This window comes from Nannospalax galili, unplaced genomic scaffold (genome assembly GCF_000622305.1).
Source record: "Nannospalax galili isolate Female #2095 unplaced genomic scaffold, S.galili_v1.0 scaffold33, whole genome shotgun sequence".
Taxonomy (NCBI): domain Eukaryota; kingdom Metazoa; phylum Chordata; class Mammalia; order Rodentia; family Spalacidae; genus Nannospalax; species Nannospalax galili.
In genome coordinates, this window is record NW_008335436.1 from 1,888,145 (window position 1) to 1,905,776 (window position 17,632).

General features: G+C 41.7%; 1 protein-coding gene across 1 annotated transcript in view; it reads right to left on the reverse strand.

The window, feature by feature from the left end:
• Positions 1-16,389, reverse strand: part of Samd7 (sterile alpha motif domain containing 7) — a 17,579-nt gene extending 1,190 nt beyond the window's left edge. The window contains exons 1-6 of the mRNA XM_008830120.1: positions 16,289-16,389; positions 14,664-14,788; positions 13,351-13,429; positions 11,137-11,747; positions 10,002-10,123; positions 3,660-3,770 (exon numbers count right to left, since the gene is read on the reverse strand). Of these exons, the coding sequence (XP_008828342.1) occupies positions 3,660-3,770; positions 10,002-10,123; positions 11,137-11,747; positions 13,351-13,429; positions 14,664-14,788; positions 16,289-16,389 (1,149 nt within the window). The remainder of the gene's footprint in view (positions 1-3,659; positions 3,771-10,001; positions 10,124-11,136; positions 11,748-13,350; positions 13,430-14,663; positions 14,789-16,288) is intronic.
• Between the last annotated feature and the right edge of the window lie 1,243 nt (positions 16,390-17,632).

Sequence of the window (17,632 nt, forward strand, 5' to 3'; positions counted from 1 at the left end):
GTATGCCCAGTTTTCTGTCCTGGGATGGCGTGTTTTTTTCTTCTTGGCTATGTTCACTATCATGGGGAGGGCCCTTAATTTCCATTTTAGAGGTTGAAAGCTTGCTATCTTATTTCATGATGAACTCTTTACTTTTCACCTTCTGAACTTCCAAGGGTTAATCTGAGCCTTGCAATTCTGCTACTTCATATCCCAGTACCAAGGATTGACAATTGTCATCAGCTGGGCCTTTCCTAACTTCTATGGGAGCCCTGTCCTGTCTTGCTGACACTTGGCACATGGTATCTAGCAACTCTGCCAGCTTTCTTAGAGGACAGGCTGTCAGATGGGAACCCCCAAGGTGAGTGATAAATCAAAGTCCAAGAAAATAGAAATTGAGGGAAAAAAATCCATGAACTGTCCTTGTAAGTATGCCAAGAAACATAGCATCCCCACTATCTCTCCCTCCTTCCTTCCTTCCTCCTTCCTTTCTCCTTCCATCCTCCTCCCTTCTTTCCTCCTCCCTCCCTCCTTCCTTCCTTCCTTCCTTCCTTCCTTCCTTCCTTCCTTCCTTCCTTCCTTCCTTCCTTCCTTCCTTCCTTCCTTCCTTCCTTCCTTCCTTCCTTCCTTCCTTCCTTCCTTCCTTCCTTCCTTCCTTCCTTCCTTCCTTCCTTCCTTCCTTCCTTCCTTCACTACTTCTCTTAACTCTCATTTCCTTCCTTCCTTCCTTCCCCCTTCCTTCCTTTCCTTCCTCCTCCCTTCCTTCCTCCTCCCTCCCTCCTTCCTTCCTTCCTTCCTTCCTTCCTTCCTTCCTTCCTTCTTTCATCCCTTTCATCTCTTTCTTTTTATTTTGAGACACCTTCCTGCTATGTAGCCCAGGCTGGCCTTGAACTTGCTGTTTTTTTGCTTCATCTCCTGAGAACTGGGATTACAGGCAGCTGCTACCACGCTCTATTAAAGAGTTTCTTTACCCTAAAATTTTTAGACAAGTAAAAATGATAGTGAAAGGAAATTCTTTTTTTAAATTTATAAGTGTGTGGTTGTATTGTATGTATATTTTTCTGTGTGTGTGTATGTGTGGGGACCAGAGGACCATGTTAGACATCTTCCTCTATTGCTCTGTGCCTTATTTTTTCATTCATTTCTTTTTCTTTTTTATGACTATCATATATGAGTATGGTTTTTGCACTATTTTTTTTTGTTTGTTTGAGACTGTATCTCCTTGTAGCCCAAGCTGGCCTGGAACTCACTATGTAGACCAGGTTGGCCATGAGCTCACAGAGGTCCTCTTGCCTCTGCCTCCCAAGAACTGGCATTAAAGGCATACGCCACCATGCCCAGCACTGTGCCTTATTTTTTGAGTCAAAAATCTTTCACTGAGCCTGGAGCTCACTGATTTGGCAAAACTAGCTGTCCAGTGAGTTGCAGGAATCCTAATGTCCCTGACTTCCCTGTGCTAGGATTACAGTAGCATGTCACCACACCCAGGCTAATCTTTTTTTATTTATTTATCTTTATTTTATGTGTATGAGTATTTTGCCTGTATGTATGTAAGTGCATCTGTGTTGTGCAATGTCCCTGGAGGTCAGAAAAGGGTGTTGGATCTGCTGAAACTGGAGTTACAGATGGTTGTTAGCTGCCACATGGGTGCTGAGAATTGAACCCAGGTCTTCTGCAAGAGCAGACACTGCTCCTAATCACTGAGCCATCTCTCCAGTCTCAATGCCTAACTTTTTTTTACATGGGTACTTGGAGGATCTAGTTCAAGTCCTAATGCTTGTGTGGCAGGAACTTTACCAACAGGGCTGTCTCCCCAGCCCTAAAAGTGCATTCTGAAGCTTTAGCTCCTGGAATAAATATTTCCAGAAAATAAAAATATTTGTATCATCCTATACAAATTCTGAGACAAATTAGTTGCTGATTTTTTGGTTTCTGAGACAGCTCATGCTAAAAAAAAATTGTTGACCCATTGTGGGGCCTTCTATGATCTAGTCTTACAAGACAAAGATCTCTTCTCTCATGAGGCTTTCATTCTAATGGGGGCAGAGGGAAATCACTGATAAAAATATACATAATGGGTGGTATGAGGGGAAGTAAAGCAGGAAAAGATATCAGTAGTATTCATGGGAGCTGGGAAGTCTACAGTTTTAAAAAATATTTATTATTTTTATTTTATGTGTATGAGTGTATTGCCTACATTTATGTAAGTGCACCCTTGTCATGCAATGCCCACGGAGATCAGAAGAAGATGTCGGATCCCCTGGAGCTGGAGTTACAAATGGTTGTTAGCCACCATGTGGGTTCTCGGAATTGAACCTGGGTCCCCTGCAAGAGCAGTGTGCTCTTACGACTGAGCCATCTCTCCAGCCTCCAGCATTAAACAGAGTGATCAGAACAAGCTTCAGTGAGAGGTATAATTAAGCAAGAAAGACAGTGAGGGCCAGCACTTGGGCAAAAGGTTTGCTGTGAGTTTCAGGCCAGCCTGGGTGACAGAATGAGACTCTGTTTAAAATGAAGCAAACAACAACAACAACAACAACAACAACAACAACAAAATAAAAAGAAAACAAAACACCAACAAAGAAAGAGGGAGAAGATGAGGGAGAAAGAATGCTGACATCAGGCAGGGATGTTCTGGGCAGGGAGTCAGTCAGTGGGAATGGCTCTCAGAGAGCGTGTCTACAGCATTCAAAGAGCCTCCAAGGCAGCAAAGCAGGGGTGCTGTGGGCAGGGGAAGATGAGGCAGGAAGGTGAAGTGCTGGGGAGGAACACAAACACTGTGACTTTGGCTAACGCTGAAGGAACTGGGAGCTACCGCAGGCTTTGGAGCAGGACAGTGATCTGACCTGTCCTAGGTATCAGAAGAATCACCTTTTACTGCTATGTGAGTAAACTCAGGAAAGGCAAGTACAGTACAGAAAGAGTGAAGCCAGAGGCCGTGATCCGGTAATGAAGTTGTCCAATGGGAAACCATGCTGCTGGAACCCGCTTACTCCAGCACTTGAGTCAGTTATAATTTTTAGGAAATTTGAAAGCTAGCTGTTAATGTCATCAAAACTTAAACCTAAATTAAATAAATTTTACTGCAAATGGAAGTAATAAACCCTTAAAGCTCACTGCCTTTTGCTTTTAACTTAATTATTATTTATTGCTATCCATGTTCTTAGGGATATTTACATCTGAGATACAATCAGACTGTTAGAGCTGGTGAAGTATTCTAAAATGAGGGGCTGCTGCTTCCCAATTCTATGTTCAGTGACTTTAAAAATTCGTTAGTTACAGTGGGAGTCATTGATGACAAAGAAATGACACAAATCAGGGTTCGTTATAAAAGAGACAAAAGTGCTAAACTATGGGGTCCCCTGCTGTTTAGGATAGCAGTCTGACACCAGGGGACCCCAACACTAAACATTTACCAGTACACGTCTGTTTACTGCCTTCTCCTCATACCTAGAAATGTGTAGCACCCTCATCCATTGTCTCATGTTCCCTTACTTCTACCACATCCTTAGTCACAGAGGGAAGGATGAAACTCAAAAAAGAGTTGAAATAAGTATTATATATATGTACGTACACACACACACACACACACACACATATACATTACTTCGGCATAGATGTAACCTACTTCTTTAGCTTCGCACCTTTAATACATACTGCATTACATGAAGTCACCATACCTGTGACTGAATTTTTAGTGCTGGCCCCAGCTTCAGACCCATGGTGCCTCGAAGGTGCTCCTCTGTGAGCAGGGGCAGTGTTTCTCCATCAATTGCATGGTCTTTAAATACCTGAAGAAACACAAAAACCATTGGTCTGGTCCATGTGTCTTTTTTCTCAGTAATGTTTTATATGCAAATTGTTTGGTATTGGAGGAAACATTAAGACAACTTGAAGGTGACACAACTATCTAACTAAATCTTTTTAGTTGTTGGTTTGTATGTGCTTCAGGGTCATGTTCTCTTTAACAATACTTGGGCCAGGCTGGTCTATATAACAAGTTCTAGGCCTTCTGGGGCAATAGGGAGACCCCCCCCCCCATATATACGGAGTGCTTTGCTTTGAGAATTATAGGACTCACATCTAACTTGGAGTAATTATTTGAGGGTGCATCGATGTCTCATTTGACAGTGTAGCCCTGATGCAGTGTGGTGTATATATTCACTGGATAAATCAGTGAATGGTCAAACACTTTGAGGAAAAGGATGGTGAAGTCTTCACAAACATCATCTCACATCAACAGATGCAGTGCCTTTTGTCTGCTGAGTCAGATGACGGTAAAAAGAGGAAAGTGTGGGTGAGAGCTGTCCACTGGGTCTCTGCAGTAGGGTCTGCTCTGACTCTAATGAATGCCACAATGCCTTTCTTCTGGAAGCCAGGAAAGACTGCAGGTGGACAAAGTTTCCAGGCAGATAAAGAAATGGGTACGTAAACCAGGGTGCTTGGTAGGACAACTTCGTGATCTCCAACTCCATCCAGCTTGGCAAGCGTTCCATGCTCACTCCTGAGCTTTTTCTTTTAAACCTTCCCTATCCTCCACAGATTTTAGACTCAACAGACTCCTTCATCATTTTCAGACAGCTTAATAATTTAGAAAGAAAAGAAAAAAAGAGGTAGAAAGAATTCCTTGTAAATTTGAACAATGAGCCTGAAACCTATTTCCTCTCACTGCTCTGATAAGTGGAAAAAGTATCAAACTCTGTGGTGGCTCTTCACGTCCCCAACTGTGGGGGTTTCACGATCAGAAATCCCCTTTTTGATCTCTAACCTCTTCTGCTGGATCTGTCCCATTAGCATTAAGTAAGTCACCACCATGGCTAAACGCTAACAAGAATGGTAACTCACATACTCATCGGCACAGGTTCTGCCCCCTCTGTCTCCCCTCCACAGTTAAACACTGTCCCTGACTCCTCTCCATGGTCAAATTTCTCTAGCGGAGTTGGATGTTCCTGTGCATGTTACCACTTCTTAACTCATTCTTCAGTCTTGAGGGGTCTGGAGTCAGTTCCCATCATTCCTTTATGTCAAACCTAAGGGCATTTTACAGCTCTAGTTTCCTGTGTTTGTTAAATTCCTGGCCACATTTGGCAGTGTTGACTGGGTCTTTGTGAATATGACCATCCTGGGTACTGAAAGGCCCCTAAATGCCTATCCTTTTTGTTTTGATTGTTTTTAAAAGAGTATTTTATTTATTATTTTTATTTTATGTGTATGGGTATATTGCCTGCATATGTGTAAGTGCACCCATGTTGTGCAATGCCTGTGGCAGTCAGAAGAGGGCATCAGATTCCCCTGGAACTGGAGTTACAGATGGTTGTTGGTTACCATACGTGTGCTGGGAACCGAACCCAGGTCCTCTACAAGAGCAGCCAGTGCTCTTAACTGCTAAGCCATCTATCTCTTCAGCCCCTGGTCGCTGTGGTTTTTTTTTTTTTTTTTTTTTGAGACAGTCTCATGTATCCCAGGCTGGCCTCAAATTGACCATGTAGTCAAGGATGGCCCTGATCTTCTGATCCTCCTACATCTACCTCCTAAGTGCTGGACTCATAAGCATGTCCCACCATGCCAGGGTTCGCATGGTACTGGGGAGTGAAGTGGAGCTTTGTGCATGCCAAGCCCAAGGCAAAACATGGAATACGTCCCTGCTGCTCAGATTCACCCCTTTCTCTCTTACCAGGGTTCATTGTGCCAGGTCTATGATACAAATGCACACATATTTTCAGCAGTTGCAGTTATTTTCAGAGATGAATATTTTATCTGCCAAGTTCATTGAACTAAACATTTACTAGAACAAACAAACAGTGTTAGTGCTTCCTGACTGTCCCTAAATAGCTGCGCTGGTTAGTGTCTGTTGTCAGCTTGGCACAACTTAGAGTCACCTGGGAAGAGGGAACCTCGACTGAAGAATTTTCCAGATCAGACTGGCCTATGGCCATGTCTGTGAGAGCTGGTCTTGACTGAGGATTGATGTAGGAGGGCCCAGCTCACTGTGAGTGGCACCATCCCTAGGCATATGGGCCTGGACTATATAAGAAAGGTAGCTGAGCCTGATCCAGAGAGAGAGAGAGAGAGAGAGAGAGAGAGAGAGAGAGAGAGAGGAGAAAGAGAAACTAAATACTTTCCTCTATGGCTTCTGTTTCAGTTCCTGTTGTGACTTCCCTCCGTGATGAACTATTGGCTGCAAGTGTAAGCTGAAATAAACCCTTTCTTCCCCAAGTTGCCTTTGGTCAGAGTGTTTCACCACAGTGAAAGAAAGCAAACTAATACAACAGCTAAGCCACCAACACTCTAACTTTATCTATATTTATTTTTATTTTATGTGTATAAGTGCTTTGCCTGCAAATGTATACCTACATAATGTGTGTGCAATGCCCACAGAGGCCAGAAGATGGTGTTGGATCCCCTGGAACTGGAGTTACAAATGGTTGTTGGCTGTCATGTGGGTGCTGGGAATAGAACAAAGGTCCTCTGGAAGAACAGCAAGCATTCTTAACTGCTAAGCTATTTCTTCAGCCCCATTATTTTTATTTTTTGATAAAGTTTCTCTCTTAAAGAGCTCAACAGCAAACCTCACGAAGTTAAAGCATGAGATGGCATAGCATTTACAAAATGCTATATTTTAAAGAATTAGCTACTTATCACGTGGCTTTATTTTTTCAAGTTTTGAGACAGGGTCTTACTATGTAGCTGAGACTGGCCTTGAACTCAGGATGCTTCTGTCTCAGCCTCCCATGTGGGGATTCTAGGCATGTGCCACCTCATCTGACACTACATCTATTTAGAAGTCTTCATTTGCACAGAGCTTTGCGGAGTAGGTACCTAAGGCAGAGGTAAGGAGGAAGAGGACAGAGGGAAGGACTACGTGTGTGCCTCCAACTAGCCCCAGGGTTCAACCTTAAAAGTATGGAATTATGAGAAAAAGTTGATGAGTTATTTTTGACAAGGGTCCTCAGGAGGGTTGTATGTGCTCAGTCCTTCTGGGCTGTTGTACCCAGAATGCACTGGTTACATCAGAAGGTTTCTCTTCATCTCTATGGTGATTTCTCAGAGCATAGCAATGGGCATGCTCAGCAGAACAGCTGGGTCCTGCAGTTGGTGTCACCTGCAGTAACTCAGAGGGAGAAGACTTTAAAATGTGCTCATCTTAAATAAATTTGAAAAACACCTAGAAATAATTGATACTATTTATTTGGGTTACTGATTTCTTGCTGGTAAAAGAAAAACTAGATTGGGGTGTTGATGCATATGTGACTTCTGTCTATCCACAAAGATACATTTAAGATTATAAATAATGAAACACAGGTAATATCATTGTAAGAGCAATGTGTTTTTGTTGTTATTGTTTGTTTTTGAAGTAGGATCTTACTATGTAGCCCAGGCTGGCCTCAAACTCATAATCTTCCTGCTTTTTTCTCTAAAGCATTAAGATTACAGATATGCATCATCTCTCTTTGCTCCTTGTCCTTATGTATGTTCCTGTGTGTGTGTGTGTGTGTGTGTGTGTGTGTGTGTGTTTGTGTGTGTGTGTGTGTGGTATAGGCCTGAGGTCAATCTTGATTATCATTCTTCAGGTGCTGTGATGGTCAGTTATCAACTTGACACAATCTAGAGACACCAGGGAAGAGGGAACCTCAGTTGAGGAATTTCCTCCATTGGATTAGACTGTGACCATGTCTGTGAGACATTTTCTTAATTGGTAATTGATGCATGCCAACTCTGGGCATGTGGGCCTGGGTTGTATAAGAAAGGTAGCTGAGCAAGCCAGGAGGAGCAAGCCAGTGAGCGGTGTTCCTCCATGGTCTCTGCTTTAGCTCCTGCCTCCAGGTTCCTGCCTTGAATTCCTGCCTGACTACCCTCCAAGATGGACTGTGACTTGGAAGTATAAAATGAAATATACCCATTCCTCCCTAAGTTATTTTTGGTAAGAGTATTTTATCACAGCAATAAAAAGCTAACCAAAACAGAAATTGGTACCAGGAGTGGGATCTTACCGTAATGGACCTGACCAGGTTGTTTCTTAGGAGGACTGTGGAGATGTTTGGAACTTTGGGCTAGAAAAGCTGTTGAGTGCTCAGAGCTTAATGAACTATTGTGGGGACTTGGAAGATAAGAATGTTTAGAGAAATGTAGATGACGGAGGCTTGGCTTGTGAGTTTTAGAGAGAAGTTTAAGAGTCCCTCAAAGACTCTATGAGGGCCAGTGTGTGATTTTTGAATTAAGGATCAATGGAAGTGAAACCTTTTATGTTTTACTAGGACAGTGGATACTTGCTCTGCTCGGGCTGAAAAGTCAGCTGTGGTTAACAAGAGACCAGCATCATTGAGGTGAAATCTTATGGGAAGTATTTCCTCAGTGGCGGCATATAGAAGCTGTGGTCCAGAGGGGTGAAGGTGGCACATCAAGCTGGAAGCAGACTTTGGCTAATAATGTATGAGTCTCCTGCACGGTACTTGTTTGGGGGGCATGAAAATTACAGAACTAAAGGGGTCATAGAGAGAAGCTGAAGCTTGGCACCATGTGAGGCCAGGACAGGCCATTGGTGAAAGTGAAGCCTCACTAGCAGTGGATATCCCAAGGATATCAGAGATACCAGGACCTCCAGTGACAGCAGCTGGTGTGAAGTAGAGCCAGTCCAAGCCCACCAGACAAGCTGTGTCAGCTGTGGATGGCAGAGCAGAAGTGGGATTTCCCAAGCCTTGTGGAGCCCACAATATTGTGAGTGAATCCCAAGTGTCAGACATTGAGCTACACTGCTGGACATTGGTTTTGCTTAAATGTACCCAGCTCTTCCCTTTTGAAATAAGAAAGTATTTAGCCTGTTTCTGATTTTACAAAAGCCCACAGTTAAGAGACTTCGTTTTTTAAAAGAGAACTTGGACTTTCAAGCACTGCAATTTTTAAAGACTTTGGGACTTTTAAGGTTGAACTGCATTTTATATTATAATATTAACATAAGATCTTGGGGATAAAGAAGAAATGAGAAGTTATGGTTGCACAGTGGTGTGCTTGTATGTCAAGTTGGCAAGGGGTCACTTGTGCTGATTAGGTTTTGTAACTAAAAAAAAAGGTGCCATCACCTTTTTTTGGCGGGGGAGGTCGTCTCTCATTCCTCTGGAACTTGCCAGTAGGCAAGGTTAGCTAGCCAGCAAGCCCCAGAGATCTACCATGCCCAGTTTCCACTTCCCCAGTACTGGATTTACAAGCAGGCATCACCAGCCCCCTCCCCCCACCGCCCTCCCCTGGTGTATGGGTGAGGCCATGTTCCAGCTTTTTTTTTTTTTTGCAGTTGTTCTGAGGATCGATCTCAGGTCCTCATGTTTGCAAGGCAGTCACTTTACTGAGTGAGCTATCGCCTCACCCCTCTTTGTCCTGTTTTATATGCTTCTATTATTTAGGATAAGGGGCCTAAAATTCCTGATACAGAAACAGTCCAAAAGTTGCTTGCTGCATCCTTCAGTAAGGAATGTAGAAAACATCTCTCATTCTTTAAAAAATTTTTTTGATTGATTTATTTTTATATGTGTATGAGTGTTATGCCTGCATGTGTGTAAGTATACCTGTGTCATACAGTGCCTGTGGAGGTCAGAAGAGGGAGTTGGATCCCCTGGACTGGAGTTACAGATGGCTGTTAGCCACCATGAGGGTGCTGTGTTTCAAATCTGGCTCTTCTGCAAGAGCAGCCAGTGCTCTTAACTTCTGAGCCATCTCTCCAGCCCCTCTCATTCTTTTTAAAAAAATATTTTGCTCTGAGCCTTCTCCAAATTTTGAGAGTTTCCACTTCTCCAGAGTCTTGATGGGACAGAAACTAAGCTAGATAGTGGCTTCCCTTGTCTTCCCTGACACTGATGTCCACAAATCAGAGACAGCTGTCCCATGGCAGACAGAAGCATAACAAGGTTATGGAGGAACCCTTTCCAGGGTTAGGTTAGTAGGAATGCTTTCCAGGGGCAAAATGTGTTTGACCAAATTCATGTAGAAAATACATTTCAAATTGTCTTAACTTTACAAAACTATGAAGCTACCTGGGCATAATCTGAACAACCTGGAAGGCTTTTGATGAAGTTATGCACATCTTCTATGGTCCATTTCTGAATATCTTCAGCCAAAGAATGGCTTTCCCCAATTGCAGGCAGTGCATGTGCTCCTTTAAATGGAAAGGAAATTATTACGTGGTATAAAATTTCCATCCAAAAAGGGTAGTTTAGAATAAAGGTTTATGTTTAGTTATTTGAATTCATTAATGTCCTATCACCACAAGGTGGTCCATTTATATAGACCAATTTGTGAACACCTAAAAGGGATTCAGCCTCATTGGAAGATGATTTCTTTCCTTCCTCTGAAAAGATCTTTAGTAACAGCATTAATATTCACCGTAACAAATAGAGACATTACAGAGTTGCCCTACAATCTTGAGGCTCTGACAGAAATGCCCTGTGGACTTCATTCTCCAGATTAATACTACAATATCTTGTTAGGTGGGCTTCTGTGACTATCAGACTCTGTAGGTGAGCTAAGAATTTAGCTACGTCTTCATCAAAATGTCAGGCACTTTAAAGGAAAACAGTTGGTATGATAGCTAGATCAGGTACCTCCAAATCTCTGTGTTTTTAAAATACTTTTTTTCTAAAGAAATCTTGGGGAACTATTCAATATGTGGTTTTTCTTTTTAATTAGATTAGACATTATCATAACAATCATGGGCACTATAAGTGTGTGCTTTTTTGTTTGTCTGATTTTCTGTACTTAGATGTAGGAGAGATGGAATTCATATTTTAAAGCCTTTTATTTTGTGTTAAAGAAATTATTAGCAAGTTAAGTAAAAACATAATTAAAATTTGGATCGGTTTCTTTATACTTTATCATAATTAACTCAGTCTATGTTGAATGATTTCTATATAGGAATATCAAGAGACTAGTGTCTCTAATATGGCTTATTATAACTGATATAATAAAGTGACTTCAAGAAAAGGCCATTTTAAACAGGATTAAGAAAATCAGGATTATATATATATATATGAGAGTGAGAGAGAATAGAGAGAGAGAATAGGAGAAGGAGGCCAAGGAGCAGCATGGTGGTCACAGTTTCCTACATAATATGGTAAGGGACTGATTGCCCCGTGGCTACTCAGGAACTGCCCTTGACCCCTGGATACCCACCTGGCAAAGACGCTATGGAAACTGGTGAGCAAACCCCATTCTTTTCATCACAGGCTTCACACTCCTGTTCTGAGGACTTTTCCTTGTCACCACGCCAGGCCTTTGCCACCAGGGAAGAAGGTTTTCTCTGGGTGGGCTGGAGCTCTTCACTGGGGTTGGTGAGAGCTGTGATTGGCTTTTCCTCAGTTTCCCCTGACTTCTGGTTGCTGCATACTTCAATTTCCGGGTCGTTGGCATACTCATCCTCATCATTGGGACTTGCGGGCATGTGGCCTGAGATTTTTCCTTCTGTTTGACTTTTGAAGTCCTCACTCTCATTGTCTAGAGGGTTCTGATTCCCTGGACCTCTCCGGAGTTGGTATTTCTGGCCCCAGCACTCTGTAAAGTGTGGATCAGATGCCACTAGAATGGGGTTTCTCTGAAGGTGTCTGAGGGTGCTTCTGCGCAAATGCAGGTCACTGGCTGGCAGCATGTTCCTGCTATGGTACCCTGCTGGGATACCCAGTCCACTGGACCTGTAAAGGAGTGGGAGTCCGAGACCAGCATGACCCTTGGGATTAACTCTTTCCATTCTCCTTTGCTGGTAAATAGCATACATTTCCATTTCTGCCCTAAAAACAAAATACTATATTTTATACAACCCAATGCAATCTTTAGGAATACAATTTTTTTTGCATTTATTTATTTATTTTTATTTTTTTAGTGTGTGTGTGTGTGGTATAAATCTGCATCTTGTAATAGTTTATATCATCCCATAATGAAAATTCCTAGCTGTGACTCTTCTGAAATTCATGCCAGGCATTTCTGTCTTAAATGATTTCAGTTCTGCTTGAAGACAGCTATGAAATTTACCAACATCATTTCAGAATATGTCAGCAGAGCCTAGGAAACCTCACACCAACCAACAATGGCCTTTAGCTGTAGTGAAGAGGAGCAAGAAAAGCAATCACGGATGGGGTTTGACCTCAGGGAGAGGGAAGGCACGGACTCAATTTTTCTTATCACTGAACCCTCAGGATCCAGGTGATAAGCAAAGTGAAAGAAGCAAAAACAAGTCTCCTCCCCAGCCGCATGCACTGTCCTAAAACCATTGAGACAGGCACTGATTTTCTTCAGCCTCACTAACTTGTGCTGAAGAGAATAAACGCCCCTTGCCAGTACTTCAGGGAGGTTTCATTTCTGGCAAGAAAGAAACTACGCTGCTGTATGGTCTTGCTAAATTTGGCATGTGCATCACAGGTTAAGTCTGAAAACTGGCCTAACACTTCCATCATGACATTCATCCAAACCCCCACCTTCAGACCTTCCTCCAAGGCCTCCTTCCTTCTGACTTTGAGGGGAGATTCCTGTTTCCATCAAGTAAACTTCAAACTTCAAAACTGTGAGGACAGGAAAGTTAAAGGTACTACCTTAGGGAAGGCAGAGCCTGTTAAAAAAATTCTATTTCCAGGGCCCCAAGATGGGTCAGTATGTAAAGGAATTGCTACCAAGCCTAGAGACCCCAGTTTGATTCCCCCAGTCCTACATGGTAGACCAAGAGAACCAACTCTCTCAGGTTGTCCTCTAACCTCCACATACATGCAATGGGCATGCATGCACTCAAGTCTCATCATGTTTTGCTTAGTCTCACTGGCCAGCAAGCCCCAGAAATCCTTCTGTCATTGTCCTCTTCCCCCATCACTTTGGTTATAGATGTGCATGGCCACACTCAGCTTTTTATGTGGGTGCTGAGGATTTGAACTCAAGTCCTCATGTTTGCACAGCCAGCACTCCTACCTACTGAGCCTCTTTGTAGACACTATTGTCTTTTTTCCTTTGACGGGGTCTGTCTGGAAGCCACTAGTTGGACTAGGCTAGCCTCTATCTCACAAAGATCTGCCCGCCTCTGCCTCCTCAGGCCTGGGATCAAAGGCATGTACCACCATGACTGGCTCTGTCTGTTTTTGTTTTTTAAACCTTGCTTTTATTATGGAACAATGGGTGTGCATGTTTGTATATTTATTTCTGTAATCTACCTGAAGTACTTTCTGTAAAGGATTAGAATGTGTGTGTGTGTGTGTGTGTGTGTGTGTGTATAAGCATGTGTTCATCATATTCAGTTATTCATCTTTATTGTATATATATTCATTTAATTTACCTAAAGCAAATGCAAATGAACAAATGGACACGTGAACAGATAGGAAATAAACCAAGCAACATTGTTCAGTTAGTTACCTGGCAGTATGATACCTTTGAAGCATCTCATTTCTTCTGGTCACTGCCTTTGTGGATTCAGGTGGTAAAATGCCCCAGCCTTAAAAAAAGAAAGCCACCACCCCATCCCAAAAACAAATTAAAAAGCATTCACTTGAAGATAATAAAATGATTCAAAACAGAATCTGTAACAAACAAACAATGGCAACACGTAAGTTGGGCAGAAAGCTAGACATCGTAACAGATCTCTGCTGCTCAGACTTGAACTGTTTGGTAAAAACATGATAAATACTGTGGGATCTACAATAGTAACATTTGACTCTTTTCTTGGATTGTTGGTCTTAGGACTGGTGACATTTTCTTGTTATACTTCAAAAAGAAAAAGATGATCTGTGCCTCTGATCTGTTTTTCTTGTCCCATTTAATTATATATATTTCTGGGATATAATGTGATGATTGATATGTGTTTACATTGGAAGAATGATTAAAATCAATGTAATTAACATAGCTACCATCTCACATATTTATTATTTTTGTGGTGCCAATATTTGAAACCTATTAGCAATTTTGAAGTATGCAAAAACATTATTATAAATTATGACTACCATATTGTATAAGACACCTCCAGAACTTCTTTTAAAGTTTTTATTTGTATGAATTTTCCGTGCTTGTAAGTATACCTGTATCAGGAAATGCCCACAGAAGCCAGAAGAGGGCATCCGATCCCTTGGAACTGGAGTTATAGACAGTTATTAGCTACTATGTGGCTGCTGGGAACGGATTCTGGATCCTCTGTAAGAGCAGCTAGCGCTCTTAACCACTGAACCATCTCTTCAGCCCCCTCCAGAACTTCATTACTTAGAATAAAAGCCAAATTTTCTTGATGACTTATCAGTCCATATATTGTTTGATTTGTTTGGGTTTGGCCTTGGGGTTATGGGGACGGAACTCAGATTCTCCTGCATGCTAAGCAAGTGTGAGCTATATCTACCACTGAGCTATATCCACAACCCACTCCAACCCAAGCCATATGTTAACCATCCCAAACCCATTAACTCCCAGATTAACTCTCTTCAGCTCCCTCAGTTCCTCACATTTAAGATAAGACAAACAGTAATGTTGCAATTTGTCACTTATGCGTGATTGAATTGATGCTTGGAAGGGTTAAACAGGCCATACGTGCTCACACAGTGGCGGCACCATGATCTGAACATATTAAGAAGCTTAAGCACAGCTCAGTTCTACAGTGCAGAACAGCAAACTAACAGCATGCTTCATGCAGCCATCAACTCACGTGGCTTCACCACTGAGAGCCAGGCACCTGTTAGGCATACCTGAGCAGACACGACTGGGCAGCAGGCTTGGCATATTCGCATTTGGTAGAATAGAGGATCCAAACTGGGAAGGAACACAAAACTGGCTTGGATCACTTGGAGCTATAGTGGAAGACAGGACGTCTCTAGGGAGGAAAAAAGACATAAAATGGTAGAACACAAGTGGAATCGAACAAAGTTCCCATTGCTTAGTGTGATGATCAATATTCATTGTCACTTTGACTGGATTTAGAATCATTTGGAAAACCGAGGTACACTTCTTGGCATGTCTATGAAAATATTTCCAGAGGATTACCTGAGAAGGAAAGACTCTAGATGTGGGTGGAGCTATCTCATGGCCTGGGGAGTCTGATGAATTAAAAGGAGAAAAAGGAAAAAGTGAACAGAAGGCCAGTATTTCAGCTTTCTGGTCAAGCATTAAGCAAATTGTTCTGCCCCAGGATGCCTGTGTGATGGGTGAACCCCCTGAAACTGTAAGCCAAAATAAATCCTTCCTCCTTTAAGTTTTATCCGCAAGATATTATGGTCACAGAAACACAAAAATAGCTAGCACATCTGGGCAGTTGATTTTTCAATAATATTATGGGACTTCATTATTGAAACTAAATTGTAAATATTCTGAAGTCTCACTGGTTATGGTGAGAAAGGTTCTAGGGAGGGATCATACCAAGGAAAGGTAACATCAAAAGAGAAGGAAGAAAATATATTTGGAGGAAAAGCTCTACCCAATCAATACCACTTTCTGAATAGTCAACAACCATTATGTTCTGACCACACATTCTGTTCTTATTTACTGAACATTTTTTGTTTACATTTGTCATCTAGGGTCAATGCTTGGCCACCTAGGTGGCCAACTTACTGATGTTGCAAAATTATAATCACCTCCCTGAGTCTAATTGTATTTTCCCATTCCACAAACAAGGGAAAATAGTGGGTTTTAGTTTATCTCAGAATGTCAATGTAGTTTCTAAAGAAGGGAAGCTAGAATATTGCCAGAATGTGAAATCAAAATACTGGTAATTTCACTACTATTGAAAAGAAAGAATTTTTTTTTAATATATAACGAGAAATCCAAGGGACCCAAACATTGCAGAATTAGGGTGGGGCACTGATCTCATGGGACTGATGTCCTTTAAGAGGAGGAGCAAGACTCCAGAGAGTACTCTGCACATGCACACAGAGGAAAGGCCATGTGTGGACACATTGAGGAGATGGTATCTATCTGCAGGTCAGGAACTAGGACTCACTAGAAACTGACCAGGCAACTTGATCTTGGATTTTCAGTTTCTGGAACTGGAGACATAAATGTCTGTGATTTAAATTATCTTTTGTATTTTATTATGGTAGCCTAAGAAGACTGACTAATCGACCAGTTTTTGCACCTGACAATACCTGTTGCATTCTAAGTGCATGCTGATTTCTTAATGAGTAGATCAAGCAAGGCTCAAAGGGAAAGTAGTAGAAGAGGTCTTCAAAGTAAGGCCAACAGAGTGTCACAAGTTACAGCACTGCAGTTCATAGAGACAACATTAGATGATAGAGCAACATTGGGGTTAATGACATTTCAGACTTTAATGATGATCCATTTTCTTTTCTGATTGGATGATTAGATTGGAGAGAAATACCTGTCTACCACTGGAGGCCTAAATGGTGAGGGAACCAGTGGGATCCTCTGCTGTCCTGACTCTGTCAAGAAAGGGTTCACAGACATCATTGGATTTGTCATCAGTATCTCTGGACTCTGATGGCACTCTAAAAAGAAACAGTTCAATACATTAATAAATAACATATTTACATTTTTTCCCCTGTGTGTGTGTGTGTGTGTGTGTGTGTGTGTATGGAAAGGTCAGCTTAGGATATTATTCCTTAGGAGGTGTCTACGTAATGTTTTGGGGGGTCTGGGGCTCAGTGATTAGGGCAGGCTGGCTGGTCAGTGATTCCCAGAGATCCTCCTGTCTCTGCCTCTCCAGAATGGGATCATAAGCGCACACCACTACTACTGGCTTTTTACATGGGTATTGGGACTTGAACTCTGGTCCTCATGCTTGTATTTTTGTGAATTACTTGAATTCTTAAACACAATGAAAGCCTCTTTGTGCTCTCATAAGAGTTTCAGTTACACAAAAACTCCTCCAAAGAAAGCACTCATATACAACCGCAGAACTCAGGGTTTTATGAACGTGTCCCTGGAATTGGGTGTAGTCCACAGGTAATAACATACCATACCATAAGCAATAATAAAATCAAACCAGCCTTGCAAGATTCCAAGAATACCAGTTGTCTTTCTTTCAAGTTATTAAGACTCATGCATTTCTAGAGGTAGAAATTTATAAAGTTGTCCATCCATGTACCCAGTCTTTGGAAAAAATATTCCTATATAGTTGATAAGATTAAAACAGAAAATGAGAAAGAATCTTCTTTGTGGCTAAAGATGTATCTAATTAGGGTGGATACAGGCTGATTGCATGAGACTATTTAATTAGAACAAATGACCAAGTGATATTCAAGCTTACATAAATACATGTCTGAATACTTTATCTTCAGAACCTCATGAATAGAGAAAGGAACTATTGTTAAAGGGGTGATATTTATCTTACACTTATTTTCTTATTAACTGTTAATATCCTTTGAATAAGTTAAAATATTAGAATGTACTGGTTAGGACTGGAGAGATGGCTCAGCGGTTAAGAGCACTAGTTGTTCTTGTGGAGGACCCGGGCTTGGTTCCTAGCACCCACATGGTGACTAATAACTGTTTGTAACTCCAGTTCCAGGGGATCTAACACCCTCTTCTGACCTCCATGGGCAGTGCATGACACGGGGTGCACATACACACGTGCAGGCATTACACTCATATATACAACATAAAAATAACAAATAAAATAAAATGTACTAGCTAATCAGATCATTTTAGCTTCTCTTTCATCTTCAATTGTCACTTTAAAAATCCGAGAAAATAAAGGAAATTA